Source organism: Ambystoma mexicanum, chromosome 10 (assembly GCF_040938575.1).
Source record: "Ambystoma mexicanum isolate Mex_15411 chromosome 10, UKY_AmexF1_1, whole genome shotgun sequence".
NCBI classification, from domain to species: domain Eukaryota; kingdom Metazoa; phylum Chordata; class Amphibia; order Caudata; family Ambystomatidae; genus Ambystoma; species Ambystoma mexicanum.
In genome coordinates, this window is record NC_090932.1 from 111,095,015 (window position 1) to 111,120,588 (window position 25,574).

Genomic DNA, 25,574 nt, shown 5'->3' on the forward strand with positions numbered 1-25,574 from the left:
TAGTCCAGCCTTGAGAGAGAGGCATATATGGGTGATATGAGTATCTCTGATCTGCCGGGTGCAGGTCTCGCCAAATATCTTTTAGCCCAAGCACTGAGGTAAAGGTGGAGAGTTTGGTGTTTGCTTTCGGGTTCCTACCCCGTAATTGTGTGCAATCCAGTGTTACGTCCATCACATCATTGAAGTCTCCCACAATTACCCAGATATCGGATGTATGGGCCGTGATTATTGGTGTAATGTCTCGGATCAATTCAGCGATTAGTGGGTTTTGTTCCATAGTGTGCCTTGCAAACATACAAATCTGCCTCCGGTGTCCTGTACCACTGTAGACAATTTGAAGTGGACCCTCTTATGTAACAGTATCAGAACCCCCCATTGAGCCCATGGAGAATCCAGCATGTAGTGCTGTACGATAGTTTGTGTGCCAGAATAGATTACACGTAATGCCTGCCAAATGTGTTTCCGTGAGGGTAACAAGATCAGGGGCGTGTCTGTTACGGAGTTGTGTAATTAGGCGCTGTTTAATCCCACTGTCCAAACCATTGACGTTCCAAGTCAGGAATTTCAGGGTCTTAACACTGTCTCCGGTCATTACTATTTCGGTTGATCATTGTGCACCTATACATCGGGCAGTATTGGGAAAGTGACCATATACTACAGTCGGATCAGTGGGTTGAGGGCATAAGATACACACATGTTTCAGCCGGTGGCTTGGAGAACAAAAGCAAAATAAACTTCCCAAACTTCCCTTCCCCCTCCCTATTCTCCATCCCAACTTGAAGCATCTGTTGCCCTAACTTACTGGTAAACGAAACGGTCGGCTATTAAACATTCAAACAAAAACCATGCAAACAAGCTGCGGCTAGTCAGACATAACTTATCCGGTGTGGTGCACCGGGCTGCTCAGCCTAAATTCCAAAGGTGGCCAGCATAGGTGCCGCTCAATGTACAGTATGGAGGTCTCACACTCCGTGGGCGTACGCCTGGTTAGTAAGTGCAATCTCTCGCCCGGGAGCCAGCACTCTAGTCGTCTACCATGGGTGGTGGTGGATCGGGTTCTCGTTCCTGTTGTGGCTGGATTGGAAGGTCTTGATCGGGTTGAGCTTGGGGCTTTTCTGCTCTTGTTGATTTTCCCCGACCTCCAAACCCCTTCAATGTGTTGTTCCGTTCATCTCCATGCGTCCTTTGGGTCAGTAAAGTGCACTTTTGTGCCCTTTTTGGTAGATCTTAAGTTGCTCTGGGGACAGAAAACCATACTTTACATTCAGGGATTGTAGCTGCTTTTTGAGCTCATCAAAGGATTGCCTGGCTCGTTGGACCTCTCTCGTATAGTCTGGGGAAAAAGGCGATCTGGGATCCATTGTAAATTATCGTTCCGTTGGCACGGGCCATCTGGAGTAGTGCATTTCGATCCCTGTAGTTCAGTAGTTTTTCGATCAATGTACGATGGTGGTGCGCCAGGTGTTGGTCGTCCAGTCGGCATGCGGTGGGCTTGTTCAATCGAAGAATTTGGAGATTGTTTAGGTGCAAACATGTCAGCTAGCCATTGTTCCAGGAACAGTTCCTTGTTTGGTCCCTCCACCTTCTCTGGCAGTCCCACGATACGGATGTTGTTGCGCCACGATCGTTGCCACCATCCCCCTCATCCACTCTTTTCTCCATTGTTTTCAGGCGTGCCATGACTCTGGCCATCCGTTGTTCCATGCTTCATATCCCGTCCACTGGGCCAGATATACGATGTTCTGCTTTGCCCGTGCAGGACGTCCGTTTATGCAGGTCGTGTCGGAGGAGTGAGACATCCGTGCTAATGCCATCCATCTTTTGTTCCATGGAAGCACGAGAGTTGGCGATCGCGTCCATGATGTCTTTCAGGGATATGGTGCCTTCTGTTTCCGTCCTGTTGTCTGAATGCACTTGGCCAGCAGGGGTGCTCGCTGCGGGTGTAGCGTATTGATCCATTTTACTTTGCGTGGACATCTTCTTTGATTTTTCCTTAATCATAGTGAGGTGCGGTCTTGGGTGAGCCGTTGTTTGTTGTCTTGTTGCTCGCCACAAGATTGGAGGTTGCTTTAGGTATAGTTTATTACGGTTTTGGCCGCCATGTGGCATTGCGAGGCTGCCACACTCCAGTCTCCGCAGTGTGTAGATGTTGCGTGGTTGTATCGCTCCTATGTTCGAGCTCGTTGGCATTGTGCAGGGCTGGGATGTTCAGGACAGTGACTATTTATGTGGTTTGTCACGGGTTCCGTTGGTTGTTTGCCCCACTCCCTGGAAGTTCATGGCAGGCTGCGTATGAGCGTATTATTGTGCCCCCCCCCTCAGTTTGTGCGGTAGAGCCAGGGTGTGGATTACCCCTCCGGGCTGCAGTGCTTCTGTGCTACGATTCTAGCTACCCAGTCGTTCTCATTGTCAGCCGCTCCAACCTTTTATTGTTCCTTCTTGCGTGGAGGGTGTCTCCACGTCCGTCGGGTCACGTTAATATGTTGCAAGTGTATGTGCTCTAGTACCTCAGTTGAGTAAGACTCTCGGCAATCACCAAGCAGATAGCCACTCTTTTGCAGGTGGCGAGTAGTAGCTGTGTAGCACCCAAGCTGTAGCGCGCACCCTTGCACCTTGTTACCGTGGTGTGTGTATGCTATATTCCAGCCAATATGATACTCCCCTGTTGCAGGCTACGCATAGTATCTGTTCCAGCAGCCAGGGTACTCACTGCGCTGCTTGTCGGTAGAAAGTCGCACCACTTGCTGGAGGTCCCAGACTGTTCCAGGGGGTAACGGTGTAAAGCACCGGAGAGAGGGTATCTGTACTCCTGCTCTCTATATGGCAGAGTCGAGGCACAGAGCACCCCAGCCAAGATTCTCTATGCGGTAGCTATGGACGAGCAATCCAAGCTCTCAGGAGGTGATGCAGACTGGTTCTTAAGTACAGTGCAGTCCCCAAGCACCCACAAAGGAATGCCCACACACTGTTAGTGAAAACAGTCTTTACATAAATAAGGTTTAAGTTTATATACACAAGCACAATAAAACACTTTGTACTCTGGCAATGCTATAATGGCAAATATATACAGGTCTACGTGGTACCACTCTTAACTATCGATTCCTTTGAAATGTATCAACTGCTAACAGGTCAAATGACATACGAATCAGGTTATACAATGAATCAACGATAGACTACAGAAAGAAAGCAAGTTAAATCGAGCAATGGCAGAATACTGGCTCCTGATACCTAGAGACAGGTCTGGGTGAGGATCTCCCTCAATGGCCAACCTGTAAATAAAGCGTATTTGACAAGCCCAGTCCAATTATGCTCAATATAGTCTCGATTTCTTAAAGGTTCTATGACCCCAAAGTACCTGATTTCATAGAGTTCTTCGGTAAGTCATCGACAGGCCCTTCTTGAGTGCACTCCCTTTAAGGCAGGAGCCACGGGTCGTCGAGAGTCTGTGAAGAAAAAGGTGAACCCTTTCGTTGCGGCAGCAGCTTCGGTTCTTGCGGTGCTCGTTGACGATCAGTCAAATTTCCTGTAAGCAGAGGCGTGCGGTGTACCTCGACGATGAGGGTTTGTTGCCGCAAAGAGGCGATGAAGAACTTTGGCCTAACAAGGGCGTTGGTTCGCCAGTGCCTCTGCGGTCTTCGAGTGGCGGGCAACCCACCGGCGGATTCTCCTCAGTCGTCGGCGTCCTTGACTTTCTCCGGCAGGACGAAAGCGGTCGATGATGATGAGCAAGGGAGTCCTTGGATCAAATGTCTTAGGCAAAGGAGCACTGCGGCTCCGGTCGGCGACGGCGGTCGTCGATGGTGATGGACTTAAATGTCTGTATGCTTCGCTTCGTGATTCCGCAGCGGTACCTGTCTCCGGTCGGCAGCCTTTCGAGGGTCTGATGTCCAGGGAGCTTTGGCAAAGATCAGCTGGTACACGATGGTCCCGCATAGCTCGGGAAGAGGTCTCCTAGCCAGGCCCTCTCTTGGATCAGTTCCTTGACAGTCACGCAGCTTTCAGATTAGCGAAGGACAGCAGCAGCAATTCTTCTTTTTCCAGTGGGTTTCAAGGTTAAGCATCAAGTATCAACTTCAGCTTCTGAACAATTTCTCGCAGTGGGAGGCCCCCAGATATACTGTTCTGTCTCTCATTCACTCTGCTGAGTCAGCATGCAACCAATCACTCAGAAGGGCATTCAGCAGGCAGGCAGCCAATCGGGCTCACAGTGCATTCAGGCCATTCTCCTCCCTCTCAGACACTCGCAACAAGGAATGTGTATTGGGACAAGTACCCAGCCATTCAGCACTCTACACTGCATTCATACTAGTTTCGGGCAGGGCTGTTTCAGTCTGTGTCACATACCGGAAACGAGACACCCATAACAAGAATTATATATTGGTCACACACTCCATTCACCCCGGTCCCACCCCAAGAGTGTACCCACAGCATAGTCACTGGGAAGGCTCCAGCCAGTCTGCCCTGAACTTCCCCACAATACCATATATGAAACTTGCACCCACCAGCCAGTCGGGGAAGGGACAGAGTCAGGGCTTCCCAGGACTTTGGGGAAAAAAGGTAACATGCAATAGAAAGCAAGAGGCCACAGGGGCCATCTTGTCTCCTATCAGGAATCGACTGATTCCATAGCAGGGCCTGGGTATCCCCAAAATGGAGGATACTGAGAGCACCTGTCAAATTCAACATGGAGGTGCCACCAGCCCATATCTTGCTCTCTGGGCCACACACAGGTGCCCAAAAACATTCACTAGGGGTACCGGGTTGTACCCTTACCCATGGGTGCCATTAGGGTATCCCAAGGGTCTGTACACCAACAAAAAGAGGAAGAGCTGCACTGCCAGGAGTCCCACAACGACTCCTGGGCAGAAAACAATACAGAACACACATGAAAAAGCACTACAGAACAAGGACAGGGAGGCCCTGTCCCTCCAATGCATTTCCAGCAACACAAACTGCAATCCTTCTGTTGGGGTCAGGCAGTGCCTCCCCTCAGATCACACCAACACGAACATTCCGTGGCAGTGGCCCACCACAACAGGCCGTGACCCAGCGAGACGCGATCGCCAATCGGAAGTCTCTGTATTGAACTTGCAAGTACTTTGAAGTGAAAGCGTGAAAGATTGCAAAGTAACAAATCTGCTAGCGTTTTAAAGGCTTACGCCCGATCGAGGGAAGCCAGAACTGCCTTCAGAGGAAGGTCTGAGCCCGCAGGAGGAGGACCGGAGTGAATTGGTGAAAGTGAACCAATATCTGTTTAAAAAGACAGTAAGTGCTCCTGAGTGTTCTACGCGTGTAGAACTGGTAAAGTTAACTTGACTGTGATTCCAAGGCTACTGTGAACCCAACGAAGGATGCCAAGTGAAATCAAGGAAAAGTGAATTCCGCCTTTTGATAAAGTGACTGTGAACAGTGGTGTAAAGAGGAAGGTGAACCTAGTGAAGGGGTATCATGAGAATGCCGGGTAAGAGGGGAATACGGCATGGTGAGAGCTTGGAAAAAGTCTTGTGAGGCTAAGACATTGATTTGAGGGATCCTGCCTTTTCTGAAGAAACTGCTTCCTGATGCCAATAGACTCAAGGGGTGCTCACAGTGGTGCCACTGTTCCGCCTTGTCCTGTGATGTAATGTGGGGAATGGATTGCATTAGTTCAGCAGTCCTGAACTACCGAAAGCCTTTTGGACATTTCAGTTTGCACTACTCTTTTGTTATACATATGATTGTCCCACAACCTTTTGTTAGAGTAATGATTTGGCTCGCTCGCTTGCTTGCTAGTATCTTAGATTTAGGCTTACATTAGGTGTTTTTCTCACCAATATACTGTTCAATAAACACCCTTTGATTATACTTGAGGTCTGTCGTACTTCTGATAACCACACCTACCTTACAAAGCCCTTGGGGGATATCGAGTCAAACGCATTGACGCACAACACCCTCTGACAATTCTTTTTCCGAAACAGCTGAAGCTGGAAAGGAAAATATCAAAAGATGACGAATACGTGGGAGGAACATCCGGTCGAAAGAAGTTTACCAGGGTTAAGTAACTTGTTCTTCAGTTTAAATGCAGAAAATACATTATTAATCCTTTTCCAAGATATGATCAAATATTTGGGCTGTCAAGGTGCCTTGTTTCAGTATAATTTAACATCTGATAAAAGGAGTCGCTGATTACCATCTTGCTCTTATCTTTTTTCAGGGGCTCAATTTCAGTGGCACTGATCTATCCCGCCTGGATCTCCGATATATAAACTTTAAAATGGCCAACTTAAGCCGCTGCAACCTTGCTCATGCCAACCTCTGCTCATCAAACCTGGAGCGTGCTGATCTCTCGGGATCCGTATTGGATGTAAGTACAAATGAAAGCTGCAATGTCTTGTTTGCAATGTGTTTATCAACATTCCTCACCCTCGTTGAGGCATAGTGCACTTCATCCCGTCTCTGTAACATTGGTAACAAAGGCTTTCCATCCCTGCTCTCCACGATTGGCGGCTTAGCTCTTGCTTTACTCACGTACCTAAAATTCATGACGTCTTTGCCTCCTAATGTGTCAGTGCATATTATCCATAAGTGCAACGCTTTCTCCCAGAACTTGGTCCTACCTATATCTTTTTGTCGTGAGGAGATGCCTCATCCTCTCCATCAGCGACTTCAGATTGTCACACAAGACGACCAGTTCCTAATCACTGCAGCATATAATTTACAAGAGTATCTACTAGCTGGAGAATGTAATGACCAGAACCAGATCAACCGCTCACTGCTTCACCCTTTCTACACTTTAATCTGTCCAAAAAACATTTCATTTTCTCACAATGTGCTGCACTACTGTAGTTTCACTCTCAGCAAAGTCTACTTTCAAAGCACACAAGAAATTCAGCAAATATTTTGCTCAGTACATGTTTTCAGAGAATTTAGAAAGTGTTCTGTTGTGTACAGGCTAAGCACAACAAATGACGGCACTTTTGCCAGGCATTGTCCATGATGAATTCAGTAGGAACTTTATGTGCAGGCATTTCTTTACATCTGTTATTCCACCTGCTACTCTTAATTTCCAGTCCGAGTGATATATAATCTAGCATGACCAGAAAATCTTTTGAATGCACACTGTAGGGAAGGCATGGTATCACAAGTATTGACACAGACACAATGGATACAATTTGTAAAACCTTTATTGAAAATGTTGGGGTTACAGAAACTCCTATTTTGCCTTATAACTAAAATGGGAGTAGTCTTGACCATCAAACGATAAACAAAACCGTTCTAGTGGAGTCCGTCAAATCAAAATGGCCTATGCTAACAAAACCTAATGCCGGCTCTTATCATTTGTACAAAAAGTGTAAAAAGGAGAAATGTATGCAAAAGGAAAAACCAGTGCTCAAATGATCATGTGGCTGAACCAGCTCTCGGCCTCACCGAGTAAGGCGATTCTTGTAGGCAGGACGACACACTCTGGCTCGATTTCCAACACAATACACATTTCAGAAAAAAGAGGATGGGGCAGATGGAAAAAAAGGGGGAATACCGCGTCTCACCATTAGCTGCCTCACCCTCAACTTCCGAAGATCCTTCACCCAGGTGATCCTCCCGCGCTAGTCCACACCCACGGTCTGATCCAAAGGCGATGGCTGTGCCCTGGCCACCTGAGAAGGAGATCCTTTGGGACTAGCGGGTGAGACACCCACTAGTGTCTCACCTCACCCAGGTCTTCAATGTCTATAGCTTGTTTCCACAGGTTGCAGTTGATTTGACATTTACAAAGCAATACACACAGCCTCAAATCAAAGGAGGGGTAAGTTGGAACTTGAACTGGCACAGCTACTTTTCGGATTTCATCCACTTCTGAAAACCTCAGACCATGCAAATGGCACATCATATTTCAGAGGTTTTGTTCAATCCATAAAGTTTCCTGCAATCTTGTAGTATTACTTTGATAAGCTGAGAGGTTATCAAGGTGTCTTTATTAATACGATGAAGCACCTCCTGAATAGCATAAATGTGCATTTCTGTCGTCCGAACAGTCTACACTGAATATGTTAAAGTTTTTTTTGGAGCCCTTTAGTGGGGTGTTCAAAAGACCAATTGTTTAATGTGTTGACAGTGTTTCCACAAGTTAGTTAAACTCTCAATGGTAACGTGACCGAGGAGTAGGACATAAAGGGAAAGAGCTGCTACCAAGTTACAGTTAGTTCCATAATAGCACACAGTAAAGTTTGTATTCCTATGTCCCATCTCCCTTCCTACAAACTTATGAGATGTTCCTGAAACGGGACAGGACTAGGAGCCTTTTTTCAGCATAAAACCTCCCCCAAATTTGTTAGTGGCGCGGGAGCACATGCGTGGAGCATTGCCCCGCCCCTTTTGCCCTGCCCACCGGCTACACTCGCCAGTCCCTTAAACCGTGCTTGTCTGGACTGGATGCCCCTCCAGCAGGTGGGTCTATTCTAGTTGTGACACCTGTCAGAAACCTGAGGGCATCCTCACACCTACTCCCCTTGGATCCTCTTCTCAGGTGGCCAGCGAAAGGCCTTTCTGCTGGGTGGAGGGTTCTTGGGGATTGGGGAGATGGTGCCCACAGGCGAGACCTGGTAACCTCCTTTTCTTTTTGAGAGCAATCCTTATCCTCCCCAATCTTTTTATAGGCTGTTGCCAATCAACTCCTCTGTTCCCTTCAGTCACACCATTCTAGTACTGGGAAATGTAAGGAAGGTATGGTATCAAACGGTGAAGACAGACGCAAGTAATGAGTTAAAGGGTGTTTATTGAACTTCAGTGGGTTGGTTGAACGCCTATCTAACCCTTAATCCAAGGATGGGAGCAATCTACGACCATCAAATAATAATAATGCAGTCCTAGTGGAGTCTGACAAAATAAAAGGGCCTATACTAATAAACTATTGCCAATCCTTGCTTCTAAATACAAATGGTGTGGGAAAATGATGTATGCAAAAGAAAAAGTGTTCAAGAAACAATATGCCCGGATAGTTGAGCAGTTTGCTTCCCTTCCTCACGTTATCAACAGGGGACAAGGTGACACACTGGAGCTTCGCACACACTCTGGCTTGTCTGCCACGAGGATGCCGTTCAAACCTAGGAACCTGGGCCTTCTGCGCCAAAGCCCCTTTCCCAATAAAAAGGTCTCTTATTGCAGTGCGCCTGGTGTAACAAACCGGTGCCAAAGTTACTTTCTCATCAGGATTTTCACATTCACAAATTCTCTGGGTTTAAGTGTTCACCATGGGTCTCCCTCGATCGGGCTCGCACCACGGGTCTCCCGCGATTGGGCTCGGACCTTATGATCTCACTTTCTTTTTGTTATCTTAAACCATTGCAGGACCACTTCGATTTATTATTACATAAGTTTCACTTTATTGCTTTTTGCTTCTTCCACTTCTTGGCTTGGTACAACAAACCGAGACCTTTGAGCACACCCACGGTGCCGGACCACTCTGTTACTTTGTCTCATACCTCGGCAATTGAGCTTTACTCGCGTCTTTCATCACACGGTTTAATATTCTTTGTTCTTCATACAATTTTGCTGCTTGCAACCTTGACTTCAACACAGACCTGTCTTGCATCAGTCTCCCTAACTCACAGGCTGTGTTGATCTCTCTGGCACTGCTTTGATCCTGGAGCCAAGGATGGTACCACAGCAGCTGCTGCTCCACCCGACTCGGCTAGTCATGCAGGAGAACCCCGGGTATCTCTGACACACAATGCAGGATTCTTCAGTCTGGTTTCCTAGCCTAACACGTTTTAATCTGATGGTTTCTGGAAAGTAACGGTTTCTCGCCGGAAACGTCAAGGGCATCTTGCTCCTTGCTCTCCCTTCTCAGTTTGCCGCCTTTATCCCCTCGTTCAGCAGCCATGTGGAAAACACTGTTCCTTCGTGTGCTTTGCCTCGATCAGGGTGTGCTCTCGTGCTCCACCTTTTATCCGTGTGGGGAAGCTTAATGGAAGTCGAGTGTGAGTTGTTAACAGTAATTGCCTGACTTTGCCCGACCATAGTAGTGAGACAAGTTGGGTACAATGCTCGGGTACGAGTCTGTTTTCTCCCAGAGCGGGCTGTCTGTGTGAAAGTGTTTGTGTAGGGAAGGGGGGGGGGCGGGTTACAGTTCCCAGGTAACCTACCTGGTCGGATGGAGTAAAGGTGTTATGGGTGGGGGTAATACGGTGTCTCGATATCAGGTGTCCCACTTCCACTCCCCAAAGACCCCTCACCCAGGTAATCCTCTGCACTGGTCCACCCCCAGGGTCTGGATCCAAAGGTGATGGCCGTGCCCTGGCCACCTGAGAGACACACTCGCAACTGGGAGCTGTGCAAACTAACACTCAGCTACAACACTCTGGTACTAAGACGAGGTAGAGGCTTGGAAACCATTACCAGGGTCAGACATGTCCCAAGAGCATAAGTAATTGGAGTCAGGCAATTGAGTGGAAGGGCTCGCACCTGCAATCGGTTAACAGGTCACAGGTGCATAAAAGGTGGAGTGACCAGTCGAGAAGGGGAGACCAGCAGGAGAGAAGGCAGGCAGGTTGTTACGGGCTTGAGCGGGAAGAAATCCTATGAAGGAGGCTGCCGAGGAGGGTCCTGCCTGGAGGCCAGCAATTGTGAAGGAGAGACACTGACGCTGGGGCCCGAGCGGGCCGTGAGAGGGTCAGCACTGCCAGAGTCTCCATGCCCGTGTGCTCACAGCCAGAGCTGTGGCGCAAGTAAGAAACTCAGTGGCGTTGCATGCCACTGGTAGCAGCTGCGAGTGACAGGCAGAGCTACCGGCAACCCACATCAAGACTTCTGAAGAGGTAGCGCTGCTCGCAAAGACACAGACATGTGCGGAGCGGTGAACGGAGAGAGAATGCGCCCGGAGGAGGCGCCAAGGACTGGTAAGTAAATCAGTGGTAACACTCGCACCGGGGCGCTCCTAGGGCTACTACAGGGTAGATGTGACTGCCGGATGAACAGGAATATATGTACAATTGACAGTGAACCCATAGTGAGAGGCTTGATTAAACCATGCAAGCAAGTTACAAGCAAGATCAACTATAAGAGAAAGAAAGTGAATAAGTCATTATTGAATACGGAACTGAAGGAAAGCTTTGAGCATAAGAATGGAATGCAAATGTGGGTAAAAAGCATGTCATGAATAATGAAAGACCAATCATAGAAACGTGGAAAACCATTAATGAACGTTATTAAAGCTTGTGAAAGTAAGGTGGTGAAAGAGAATGAGCACCACAGAGTAAATTGTGTGGAAGAGCACATTGTGGCAAAGCCAAGAGACTGGCAAGGAGAAACCAAAGTGAATGTGAACCAGAGCACAGGTGTAATGACAGAGAAATCTGTGGGCAAGAAAGCAAAGGGTTATCGGTTGCATGACCTGTAATGGGTGGACTGTGCGGTCCGACAACTGCGCCTAGACCGAGGATACCTTCTCTGAAAAGCCATGGAGAATGCAGATACCAAATCTTAACTTTTGAAATAGATTGTTAAAGTGAATACAGAAGATGGCAATCTGTAAAACATTGAAGAGATTGAAAGAGTTAAAAGTTGATCTGGAACTGATTTTGAGTTGGCAAACTGGAAAAGCTAACGTCTTGCGGAAGGGAAACTCAGGACCATCTGAACAGTATTGTTGCCTTGGGGAAGGGAACCCAGAGGCCATCCTGGAACTGGGTTGTCTTCTTTGGGAATGGGACCCCAAGCCTTTGTGGAACTGTGGATTGAACTTGAGGAAGGGCAACTGGAAAGTAAGCCAAGAGGTGGAAGAAGCTCAGAACGTTATTTGGAACACTATTTTTTGTTGTTGTCATCCCTACACAGTGTTAAGCTTTAGTTGTGAGGGCAAGTATAGGTTTTGAACACAGACAGACTTTTAAGTTGAACTTACTGACTAATACGACTAATGCCTAACCAGGAGCAAGTCTTCCAGAAAGCCACAAGACTTTGAGGAGTTTGAGAGCCAGAGACTTGTTCCTGCGAAACTTGACGGAGAAGCAACTGGATGAAGGAATCTTTTGTTTCGTCAACCAAGGTCTAAGACAAGACCAGATTTGTGTGACCCTTTTTAATTTGATCCTTCTAAGACTTTTCTGTTTTGGGCCAGGCAGAGGTCTAACCCTGAGACTGCATTTTTCTAAAGTGGTAGAGCCAGTTAGGAGATGGGATTTGGACCATTGAGTTTACTTTTGATAGGGACCCTTAGTTTTAGTTTAATAGGCAGGGAACTTTGCTCATAGAAATAGGGTTAGTTAGCACGTTTCCTTTTTAGTTCAATAAGAAAGAATTGTTGAACATGTCATCACGTCGTCCTCCAGCGACTCCTGGTACGTCAGAGGTTCCACAGAAAACTATGGAGAGAAAGTTTCAAAAAGAAAGTCTTTCCCAACAACTGATCTGACGACAGGCCATGTAACAGGGGACGTGTTTTAACAGGTTTTGAAACCTCTCGTTGGAGGGGAACAATAGAATTGCTTTTGTGTCGATAACCGCCCCAAGAAACTGTATGCTGGCTGGGTACTGACTGGACGACTTCTTGTTGATTGAAAACCTCAGGCGGTGTAGGCGATTGATTGTTATTAGAGTATTCTTGCGGCATACGTCTGGGTTTTCCCATTATTAACCAGTCGTCCAGATATGGGTACACTGAAATGCTGTCCCTGCGGAGGTGTGCCATTACGAAAACTGGAATTTTTTATGAACACTCGACGGGCTGATGCAAACCCAATGTCGGGGTTCCTGTACCGTAGTGCCCGCCCTGGAGACTCAGTGCAACTACTTGTCTCATATATTGTGCAAGGTTTGACGCTGTGTTGGGCTACCTCACAGATTTCCATTACAGGTTATCAACCCTACATGGATTCAGGTAGGGTCTTTCTAAAACCCAAAAGGGAGAACTTTGTATTGATAATGAACAGGGCCCTAGTTTGAATTTTAGGTACTTTCGATGTGCTAGCCGCATTGAAATATGAAAGTATGCATCTTTCATATCCAGTGTTGACAGACAATTGCCCTCTTTGAGAAGTGGAATGACCTTTTGCAATGTTGTCATTCTGAACTTTTGAGGCTTGACATATTTATTTGCATGGCCTCTGATCCAGCACTGATCTTTTTGTCTTGTACTTTCTTTGGAACAAAGTACACAGAATAAATACCCTTGTTTACCTGTTATGCAGGTCTGAAACATTTTTCTATGCAGGGCTTAACCGCTTTAGTGAACACAGGAGCGGTGAGAGATGGATTTATCCTCTTTCACTGACTGCAAGAGGGTAATGTACTGTTCCATTTGTTTTTTCTTATTAAGGAGTTCGTCGACATTAGTATCCTCGTCTGACCTGTGTGTTTCTATCTTAAAGAAGTCTGCAGCCTTTTTTAAGATCTAATTGTATACAATATCATCTGTGGGGGAAGACGAAACAGGATTGTCGATCATATCAGGGGAAGGTACGTGGTAGTCATCAGGTTTGGTACTAGGATCTTCCTCCAGCGTGCCTTCTTCGCCATCAGTATAATTCTCAACCTCAATGTGGTTGTCGTATACTGGTGTTATTGGTTTGCCTTTTTTGCTAGTCACATGTACTCAGTAACTATATTTTCTCTTAATGGGGTGTTTATCTTGGAAATCCATAAAAGGATATTTTGTTCATAGTTTTCTCAAATCTCTCCTTTGTCCAGTAAGTGGAAGTGGCTGTTAGTGGAAAGACAATCTCCTCCCCCCTCTTCCCCAGATTATGGAACCTGAGCACTCACCTTTTTTAATACCTCTGTAAGAGTGGTGGCTCCCTTCGTGTGGCTAGATTTGTGATAACTTGTCCGCTTTGAAACCAGCACCAAAACAGATAGTTTCGGTGCATGAGATGTTGGTCTCAAGTCATTCTGATGGTCTGGAATCTGGAGAAGAGTGTGAGCCACTTGAGGTTTAGGATTTCGTTTCCATTTTCTTTTTCGGTGCATGCACCAACATGGGTGTCGAGTGTTTGTGCGGGTGAGGGCATTTTGATTTACTCAGCATAGTTCAGTCTTGCACCGGTTCTGACCAACTTTTGTGTGGGTGTTTTTATATGTTCAGCCCTATTGTCGGTAGGGGTAGTCTCCATAGATGTGCCCGACGCCTGCTTTTGGGAGCTAGGGGCTGGCTCATGGGAATCCATGGGTTCCCCAACAGTTGTCTCCTCAGATTTGCTTTTGAATCCGGGACTGCCCTGGCTCTACCTTTGTGTCCTCCGCAACTGTGGAGGGTTCGATAAATGCCTCTGCCTGCATTGCGTAAGCCGCCAATTTTTTTAGAAGGTAAATCCTTGAGAGTCTTAGTTTTGAAGCGCTTACAAGCTGAACATGTATCCTCTTGGTGATCCAGAGGGTGACAGTAGTTCTACACTGTATGTCTCTCCTACCAGGGGAATGTTTTTATTGAAATAGGGGCACAATTTAAATTGGGTATTTTCCATTGCCGAAGTTGGTGGGTAGGGATACACTTAAAGAAAGGGTAATTATATGGAGACATTCTACAATAGTAAAAGTAGTGTAGTGCATTTTTCCCCCCACACTCCCTACTGTAATGCCTGAACGGCCTGGAGACGTCGACCGCCGATCCTCCGGAATCATGAGTCCCACTTGCGATAAAACGTATTGGGCGTGTAGAATCCATCGAGAGATTTCCGGTGTTAAGTCTATGGTATAACTAAGTAGAATAAATCTTCCTCGATCTCAAGCTTAACAGCAATACATCTATGAACTCTGTTTTGGCAACCAACCCGCTGGCAGAAAAGACAATCAGAGGACGTCGACGAGTGAATGATCCTGGGTACTGTCAACATCTGAGTAGGGATAGTATTACAGGGAACACTCTTGTCAACGTCTTGTTTTGAAATTCAGAAAGAAATGTAATACACTGCACCAACCACTAGAGGTCAGCCTATGCAAAGCACATGATTCTAAGCAGATCCACAAGCCTCAGAAATATGTTTATAGCTTTGCTTCAGTAGTGCTACTTAGCTGTGATTTTATATGCTTAGGGTGTGTTAGGCTTGATAGTCTATTTTTATGCTTACAGTCTAATTTGATTTGACCAATGCGTGTGCATCTCCTTATATTATAAGACCACCCCCAAATCTTCACAAATATAAGCATTACTGCTCAGCTACACTACCGATGAGTTTGGATAGACCGAAGTGTCATTTCAATGTTCACTAAAATAGGGTGGCCTCTCCAGGACCTCCCCAAGGGCTGATTCTGAAAGTTAATGTTAACAATTGGTTAAAGCCAACGGGTACGTTTCAAAAATAGTTAATGCAACCTTTAGAAGAACAATCAGTTTCCCAAAGGGTACTGCTTAACCTCCAGTTTCAGATCACTGAGGGAGCCTCTGCAAGGACTGCAGTCACGTAACGGCTAGAACTATGTTCATTGAATTCCTAAGGGGATGGGACGGCACCAAAATTAGCAAGTACGCTCTTCCCAGGATCGAAGAATCACGCAAATACCACCGCAGCTAGGTAGGGATTGCTGGGACCAACTACTTGAGCTTTTGGTCTGGCTGCAGGTTGTCCAGAGCTCACATATTCAGAGGTCACTTTCGACGGTGGATTTGGGTCTGACGTGGGAGAGTTCTGATCTCCCTGGGCAGGCACGGTTTCAGAGATCAGCCAGATGGACTGGCTGGATGGCACTGAAAGATGACCACTGCAACTCTCATGAAGGATATATAGTACAATACCTAGTAACTCACCAACTCACCGCTGTCAGGACTTTGTAAGGGCAGCAAAATTGGTGAGAAGACACCAGTCAGGGTCAGACAGACTTGGATCTTGGTAGCGGTCAAACATAGTATCCAGACATGCCCCTCTTATCAGTGGAGAGCAGCTGCTGCAGGTGAAACTCTTGGGCCACAAGGTGAAGATCTGCCAACTGTCAGCCTTCCAGGCTTAAGCAATGATACCTCTTCAGTCCAAAGACACTTAAGTCCACTGACAGCAGTGCAGGGCAAGAGACAGGTTGGGCCCCTCAGTCTATGAGAGAGAGGTCTTACCTCATTGCAAAGGAATAATCAGATTCCTCTGTGGCTGTCTTTCGCAATGCTTGTTCCCTCAGCAGAAGTTGTTCTATTGTCATCTGCACAGTGTCATTCTCACTCATTCTTCTGACACTTGCTTCCAATGGGCAGCCTTGAGAAACATTTAAACTCAAGTTTGGGGTAGCTCCATTCCGCCAATGGGAAGGGTTCTGCCCTATTCAAAAAGGTAGCGGCTGCTGTCTAACCATGGACAGCCAGCTGCCCCATATCTGTTCAGCAACAGACATCCCCTGGCTGAAATGTTTACTAGACCAGGCCGTCCCTGTCCAAACTTCAACCAATTCCAGGGAGAGACAGTCTGACAAGAATCCGAGGCTGTGCATTACTTAATTGGCAGGTCTCCATCTCAGAGGGCAGGAAGATGGTTAAAAAGCAACATGGCAAAAAAGACCTATCTTGAACCAGGAAGACCTTACGTGCACCAAAAGCTTCCATTATACCAAATGACTGGCAGCTACTATGGGGGGTTGCAATGAATTCAATGGAGGGAAAATTGCAAAAAATGAACAAGTTCCCTTGAAAAAACGTTAAAAAGAGAACTTTTGTTGTGTGTTTTAGTGACCACTTTTCAGTCAGTGACTATTACTAAAGCCTGTACTACTGCAACCTTTTTCGACTGAGAATATGGTTGTGGGTTGCCCATCATTTACCCATGCCTGGGGTAATATTTAAGCGCACCATTTGTACCAGACGGTGTTGATATCGCCCTATACTGGTTTTAGCGAGTAGGATGGTGGCAGCTGTGATTTATTTTTGGCTGTGTCAGCGGCCAGTGTGCATTTGTCGTAGTCATTGGGCTACAGATGTATTTTAAGTCTTACTCAACCATTTTGTTTTAGAGGCTTCCTTTTTTCAAGGAAACCACGGGGCAGGCCTAAAATGGGTGTTGTGTAAACATGGGCTCTTTGTGAGCCCTGCCGTGCACCCTCTTTAGTGGTTTGAATTGGTCTAGACCAGTTCCTGGCTCTGAGACTGTCATTTCAAAACCTATGTGCATGGTCTTGAGTAATTGCCAGTTTTAGAGTCGAACCAGCTAGGCTGGAGGCCTAATCATTTGTTTATAAACCCTTAATGTGATTGGCTGGCTGGCTGGCTTCGAATACCCCTGTGAATGTGGTATATGCAGGGGTGACCCTAAGACTACATTGATTTCTGACTGGATTTTCTTGGGATGCAGGTAACTTACTTGCCTGCTGTAGGATTTCGGCAGTTTGAGCAGTTGCTGTATTGTAAGGACCAGATCTGATCATACTGGCTGGACCCAGTGTACGCGGCTCCGGTTATTTTTGTCTGCTGAACAACCTTCCTAGGCTCCTTTCTCCTCTGCTGCCCGCTTTACCTTGTTGGCTATATATCAGGCCTTCCGTGCTGGGATCGTCACTGACATGCTTTACAAGAGACTTCTGTTTTAGAGCATTGTTCTTAGAACCTTGGTGTTGGAAGCTGCTGTCGCCTGGAAGGGTATTGAGGCCCCAATAACCCCTCATCTGCTGCTATGAACCATCCTGCATCGCCCCACCATAGTCTTTATGGGAATCATTCTCTGATTGTTCCTTGATATGCCATATCCTGCTTTGCTGGGTTATCCTTGCTGTTGCTTCTCGATTTAGTATCACACTCCTAGGAACACCGTTGTTCTTTATTGTTGTATTTGTAGTCCCTGACTTTTGGGATCCTGTGACATGCACTGGGTTGTTTGGGGCTTCCTAGACTATCTTTGGGAACCAGCATGGTGAAAACTACCTTTGGGCCCTGGGTTAGTCGGTTATTCTCAATACGTACTCACAGGTGTCCCTATGCTATGTGATGAGATTTTCTGCAGGTGGGCCGGGATCGCATTTTCCATTTTTCCTTCAATTGGGGCTGATTCCTGCTGTGCTGCATTTCACAGCTGGGTTGATGGTTCTCAAACCTGCCTCTAGAGCTCCTCTATTGGTTCTCCATCATCAACTGTGGCTGTTTGCTGCCATATCTGCACCTGTGAGGTATAAGCAACAAGTTACTTAGCTGTAACTGTTGTTCTCCAGCATGGGTCTTGCATGGATTCAAATGCTCATGAATATTCCTCATCGTCAGGCCGGGAATCCTTGGTGAGAAAAGAAAACAGTATTGCTTTAGAAGCTTTGTTAGGCAAGATTGTACGCAGTACCCTTTGGGTGCACTACAACAACCCCGAACTCCTGGCAATAGGAACCCAACCTTTGTTATAAGTCTGTACTACACAGGTTGGAAGCGTGTTCAGCAGCCAGGCTTATCTCAAGAGGGGACAATGTGAGCTGTAGGGGAGTGACACCGAGATTCACAGTGACAAGTATTCAAATAAACTCTTACACACTTTGTTTCTTGCTGAAACAATTATTAATTTATTTAATAGAGTAAGCTTCTTCAGAAGGGGCAATATAACAGTAACACTCATAAAAATACACACTCTTAATATTTCTAAATCAGCAAGTACCATTTGGGATGGCTGACAGACACTATCTTCACCCTCAGTTGACTGCAATAGTTAGGGTGCTGGGCACATTAATATATCACTGTTGCATTTAAAATCAGATTTAGGAATATGTCAAAGGAAAAAGATGATTGGAACAAAACAAGAGATCGCACAAATATTCTGAAGCAGGTAAGTACTTTTGGTAACCCCCAATGCAAAATGAGTTAACCCCTTCCTGGAAGGAAGACACAACACCTAAGCAGAGGAGAGAAGAGTCATTCAGGAAACCAGGTCAGCCAATGTTAAGTTAGCAAAAGTCAAGGTGGACTGAAGCACTTTTTGCAGGTAAGTAAACCTTTTGCACAATGTTTTAGAAGTCTTTGGAGAATAAGAAGAAATTCAAAGTACGGCCACAAGCTGATTAGGTTTGTGAGGTAGAGAAGCTGTTAGCAACTTTACAGAGGCAACCGAGAAAAGTCTCCAATGAGGACAAGCAAGGTGGCACAACAAGAGGTAAGTTCTCTCAGACTTTACAGTACCTTTAGGTTGAAGAAAAGTGCAGCAGATGACTTCTGTTCCTGTGCAGCTCTGCAGATCCGGGTGTTCCTGGGCCTCAGTCATGGGGACAAGAGGGAGGACTTCTGGGGACTCCTGCACTGCAATGGGATGGTCACTGCTCACAACTGGCAAATTCAAACAAGTGGCACTTCAGTGTTTCAACTCCTTGCGTCCCGGCCGTGGCGTCGCCCATCTGCCTCTGCTTTGCCGTCACTCTGGAGCCCAGCCAGCTCAGTATCTGGGGCTCCCGCCCTGCACGTCTCCCATCCGCTTCCATCTGTATCTGTATCTGTCCGTGGCTGTTCATCCGCGCACTTCAAGTCGCCATTTCTTTTCCAGCGGCCTCTCGCCCCCTTCGTTCCAGCGACTTTTTTTCCCCTGTTCAGGACTGGGCCTCCAAAAAGCAGCAGATGTTTATTGGAAAGGAGGTCGAAAAACCTCCCTTCAGCAGAAGCCGGAGTGGAGCTAGCTCAGGGTGCATCTAGCTCACCATCTTGCACAGCAGCGCCCGCCGATAGAATAGCATTTGGAACAAATCCCTTTGTCTCATATCTCCCTCTTACTAACCTTCTATCGTTGAACCTGGGTCAAGTATCCTGCCTCTGGGTTAGCATTGGGTCTGGAAGAGAGAGGATAGCTTACCTGTCTTCTGGTAAATTGTTGTTTGAAACTGTTCTGAATCACCACCACAAGTCCATTGCTTCTCTTTAGAGAATACACACATGTGAGACACCTTGTGTTGGAACCTGTGACTTTTAGGCAGTAGGCAGCATACATCTTTGGGTTGGATTTCTAAAGTATAGGGAATTGAACTTGTGACTGGTTTTCATCATGTTATATACATCTGCTTTACTTACCTGTTCTACACGGTTAGTTATTTGATGTATTGTGAATGAACATACTAGTGATTGATTGCATGTATGTGTGTTATTATTACCTGCTAGTTTCATTTTTCAGTGTGTTCTAAAGGCCTAAATAAACTGTATTTTTATAACGGACTGTCTAAACTGAATTATTTTTTATTTTTTTTAATTGATTCGTTTGAAACAAATCAACCTTTCAAAACAAAATATTTGTCATTACACAAGTAAAATTTAACGCACACAAAAATTCATGATTTTTTTTCAGCAGTCTATACAGTATTATACTAAATATATTGATTCTTAATTGTACAAATTCATTTAAAACAATGTGAGGTTCACAAATAAAACATGCTAAACAGAAATAAAGATATGGTAATTGTCATTTGCAGACGACTATACTCCACTGTAATTTACCTTTCAACATATATATAGCCCTAAAGAAATCAAGATCAACTATGTATTTACAGCCAACTCATTGTCTAACTGCAGGCTATCCAAGAAACATGCAGTTGCCACCTGAATTGGCAAATATGATGAATTTAGTATCACAGCCCAACATTGCTCAGTTTCTAAATTACCAAGATACCGACAATGTCTTCCAAAGTGCTTTAATCTTTGAGTGACCAAAGCTGGACATTGGGTAATTAGATGATGTAATGTTTCCAAGTTAGCAACATTGTTGCAGAAGTGACAGTAACTTTCTGTAGCTGCGATTAGCCTTCGCTTCAGCAATAGTGCTCTAGACGGCCAGGTGTTAAATCGTAGTCGCAGAATTGCTGAGCAGGAGCTCTAATAAGGTACAATGGCAGAGTTTGCATTTTTTTGGGGGGAAAACGTATTGTGTCTCCATCCACATAAGTCAAACATAACTCACATGTTTTGATCCAATCATGCGTATAAATTTGATTTTTTGCTTTATCCGGGTTCTTTATTAAAGTGTTAATAGAGACACACGCATGACCCAAGATATCATACACAGTATTAAGCCACGATGTAAAGAAAGTATGAGTCGTGGCAAACAGATGAATTGTGAGCTCCCTTAAGAGGACATTGTGTTCAGAAGATATTAGACATTTTCTAAAAAGGGAGCATAAGCGCCAGTTGTACAAGGCCTGGAGTGAAATTAGACCCATCTCATAACGGATCCAGCAGGCCGGAATGGACGGTGGTAGTCTTAATATATTTTTCCAAAATTTACTTTCCCATTTATCATATTTTAGACTAGTAGTTGTAGGTAAAGTTTCTAAACCATATAGCAAGCCTGGAACAGCTTTTTGGTTCCAATACGTTAATGCTGGTTTAATTGAAAATGTCCTGTATTTGTACATAATTAGTCTAGTTTGCGAAATGGCAGTATCCACCTTCTTCTCCACTCTTCAACTGTCCTTTGGAATGATTAGCCAGTTCAAATATCATGCCCAGATATGTATAAAAGGGAACAACAGTTAGATTTGTTTGACTGATGGACCACATACATGATTTAGCTTTCCTTTTTAGGGAAAACAAAACTATTTGAGTTATGTTGCTATTGATCCGCAATTCATTTTGTACGATGTATGTATTGAAGGCTCCAAGCAGCTTTTGCAGACCATTTTGAGTTTTTGACATGAGCAACATGTCGTCTGCATACATTAAGCTTTTTACCTGATGGTTATTAGTTTTAGGAGAATCAGAAGTCACATTTTGAAATATTTGTTTTGTATCATGAATGAAATAGTTAAAAATCGAGGAAGGCAAAAGGCAACCTTGCTTTAAACCACGAGCTGTTGGTATAGGTGATGACAAAACCCTGTCCAATGACAAACACAAATAAAAGTCTGAGTGGAAGGCAAGAATGATTTCAAATAGTGTTAACGGGCACTGATCGCGTTTCAATTTGTTGAATAGAAGCACTCTAGATACTGAGTCAAATGCTGAATGCAGGTCAATAAAAGCTAAGAATAATGCTTGCTTTGTGACTCGGCAATGTGCTTTAATTGAATTTAATGTTAACAAGTTAATCTGCGTGCCCATCCCTGCAATAAACCCAGTCTGATAAGGATCTCGTAATGAATTTGTAAGAGTCCATTTATTGAATTCAACTAGAATGATTTTGGAGAAAATATTGCCTGGAGATTCTAAGAGGGCAATTGGGCGATAATTATTGGGATTACAACTATCTCCTTTCTTGAAAATCGGTATAATGATCGAAGATTTCCAAGATGTTGGTATAGTACAGGAATTGACAACTGTTTGGAATATGCGGTATAGTATGCGTGCCCATTCGACCCGATTAGCTTTAAGCATAGCATTAGAAATTCCATCTGGGCCTTCGGCCCTCGAGCTGCTTGCTTTTTTTATAATGTCTTTTATGTTGATAGAAGTGAAATCTAAATGCTATCGAACTGGCCGTGATTGAAGAAAATATCTTTTGGTCGAATTTGAGATCTGCATAAAGATCTTGGAAATACTCGAGCCACTGATGTTCATTAACTGAATTTAATTGGGCGTCCGCATCTCTATTGTAAGCATAATTTCCAAGAAGGTGCCACATTTGAGCAGAGTTCTTATTAGACATTGCCCGAGCCATACTTTCGCTATCTTTTTGGAACATTGATGATTTATGACTCTATATCCAGTTCTTAAAGCGAGTTTTGGCAATTTTTAGTAATTGCCAATGGTCATTGTTATCTGATGCCAGAATATGATGTTTAAGTTGTCTAAACTCAGTCTTTCTCTCTTTGACCACTTGATCATAAGTATGGAGATGCTTTATATGATTCTTGGTTGCAATAGTGATTGTGTGGACAAAGGGAGCAGGTATCTCGGGATACTGGACACCTACATAAGACAGGTTAGACGCTATCAGTTTCTCAAACTCGATAACTCTAGCATCCGTCCATTTTATTCTGGACCTTGCATTGTTAATTCCAAAGCCACAATTTCCAGTAGCGGCTTTGCTGTTAGGTGCTTGCCACGCAATATAGAGGGTTAGCATCTTGTGATCACTGCAAGGGGAAGTAGTGATTGTTAGCTCTATAGACATTCTAAACCAACTCTGGTTAACAAAAATGTAATCGATGGTATTTGTACTTCGATTTCGATACCAAGCCGGTTGAGCTGGGATATCGCCCTTAATGGATCCATTAACCATAACAAAGTTCCTCTCATTCATATAGTATAACCAATGTTTACTTTCCTTTGATTGACGACCAGAGTTAGTGCAATCCACGTTTAAATCTCCCATGATAATGGTATATGTTGTAGTTGCAGAAATATTTGCAATATCTAATAAGGCAGTTAAACCATTATAGAAGTCCACATCTGAGCAAGCACTAGGATTTCTATAAACATTCAAAACTGCCAGGGAGTGAAAGGCAGTAGGAACTTTGACCAGTTGCAAATGAATGTTAAAAGCTGCCCATGATGTAATTGAAAGGCCTAATTTACGGTTTACCGCATCTAAAAGCCCCGAGGACGGTCTGCCTTTAGTTAATCATGCTGGTAGCAGAATTGTGTCATACCCATCCCACACCGGAGGTGCAGTTAGATATGTTTCTTATAAGGACAAAAGATGATATACATCAGGAAGTTTTTTGATAGAGGTCTGCAAATGATTATGGCCTCTTGTATTCCAGCTAGCAATTCTTAAAACATTATAATTTTCTTTAGTTGGTGGTTAATTCTGAACATTGACTGAAGCCCCTTGGGCTCTGGCCCCATTTGAGTTATCCCGCTGAAAACTTTCATATATGTTAGGTTTTGAGAAATATTCCTTGGGTTGAGTTGAGATATCTTTTGGATCCTGAGCCAACAGAAAACCCATTTCAAATAGCGACATTTTCGCCTGCCAGATTGTTTGCCACTAACCCTGATGGAATCCATAAACGAATGATCGAATTGGAGATCTCAGAAATGAACTCAATTTGTTCAATTTCTCGAGAGCTAACATCTTGTAGCTCGACCACATCTCTGAAGATGTTCAAAACACTCCTTCTGTTGAGATCATAAGAAGGATAAGGCCCTTCTCTGCACTTTAGTATAAAGCAGAAGCTAGGAGTTTTTGAAGCATGTAACAGAGGTTGTGGGGTTCTAGGCGTACAACCGTTCACAGAATTGTTCTTGCCAACTGGTCTCATATCAGAGTATTGGAACTGAGACACTTTTTCAGTTGGCGTTTGCAATTCACTTGTATAGGAATCATTTCTTGTCAACCTCTGAGCATTGTTAATTTGAGAGTTATGACTCACTTGCACTTGAGAATCCAAGGGGGCATTGCAACCGGCATCATCAGCAAACTTTTCTTCAAGATATTTATCAACTGCTTGTTTCAGTTGCGATGTCACCCCAAGATTTTGTTCAATGTTAGGGAACGATGCCACCTTAGGAGGAGCAAATGACACACTTTTTTGTTGATCGTGTCATTTTCAGTGACCAGAGTAACCCCCTGGTCTAAGTGTCTCAGGGACTCGACCAGCGCATCTAAAGGTTGAAATGATGTAGGTTGCAAATTAGATGAACAGTTTCTAGAAACAAGCTCTGTAGTAGGATCGGTCAAGGTTGTAGTAGGTTTTATGGGAATAAAAGACCCGGTGGAAGGGACATTACTAACTGCTGAGACTAAAATCTTCTCCATTGAAGCCTTAGGAATCGAGCCTTTGATCGCTTTAAAAAATGCATTGAGGGTGTTCTTATTCCCTCTGCGAGCAGGCTGGTTCTTTGTTTTTTTGATGATTGAGTAAGGTTTTGGGTTTTTTTGTCTCATCAGTCTTTTGCCACGAGAACCTAGAATGTGTCCCGCAGGGGGCACCACCGGAAGGCACTCCGCCTCCCTGCCAGGCGGAGTTTCCACTGGCAATTTAGCTGTGGAAGTTATATGGGTCTCGGGGTTATGATGCCTTCAATAGCACAGATAACATTGGTGAATCGTGGTAATTGGGTGACAGAACCCAGAATAGCAGGTTGGTTCCTGGCAACATTATCCACTGGAGCCTTAAATGGAGATAGGGTTTCAACAGTGAAACTGCCACAGGTTATAATTGAGGCCTCTTTGACAGATGTTACCTCACAGGGTGGGGGGATTGCCACCGTTGGACTGTGATTTTGAAAATGAATCCAGCGGATAATCTCCTCCAACTGTGTAACCTGGAAATTTAGTTTTTCTTGCATCAGCTCAAACATTTTCTGTAAACCTAGAACAGATGTATTAACCGCATTAAGAGCTAATTCTAGCATGTTAGGCAGTAAAGAGGGCATATCAGACAAGGGCAGTTTTACTGCCCTTGGAGTAGGGAGCGCAAATGATGCAATGGCGGAATTCGAGGGTATCGAATATGACTCATGTGATAAGTCAGTTATAGGGGCATCAAAGTGCTCCGTTTGCATGGAGTTGGGAGATTCACACTGACTTGCATAAATTGAGATGCTAGAGCTGTCCAAGGCTATTGGTGAGCTAGGAGAGATGCTCGCTAAAGATCTCACCAAACTTTCTTCTTACATTTCTTGCCTTCAAAGAGGCCAGAATAGTTTTTATTTGTTCAATATGAGAGCTCACCAAAGGGGGACCATGAGTACAGAGAAGCGTTTGAGTTATGGAGTTAGTTACCGCTTCGGGGATCAGACCAGTCTGCTCGGGCTGTGGCTTGTGCAAATTCAGCTCAGGAGTAGCTTTTTGGGACAT

The 25,574-nt window shown here is 44.9% G+C and overlaps 1 protein-coding gene across 2 annotated transcripts in view; it reads left to right on the plus strand.

Annotated features, from left to right (window-relative positions):
* The window catches only part of KCTD9 (potassium channel tetramerization domain containing 9), a 411,318-nt gene that overhangs the window by 284,680 nt on the left and 101,064 nt on the right, over positions 1-25,574 (plus strand). For both annotated transcript variants that reach the window (XM_069617594.1, XM_069617595.1), the window contains one exon: positions 6,194-6,343. In XM_069617594.1, the coding sequence (XP_069473695.1) occupies positions 6,194-6,343 (150 nt within the window). The remainder of the gene's footprint in view (positions 1-6,193; positions 6,344-25,574) is intronic.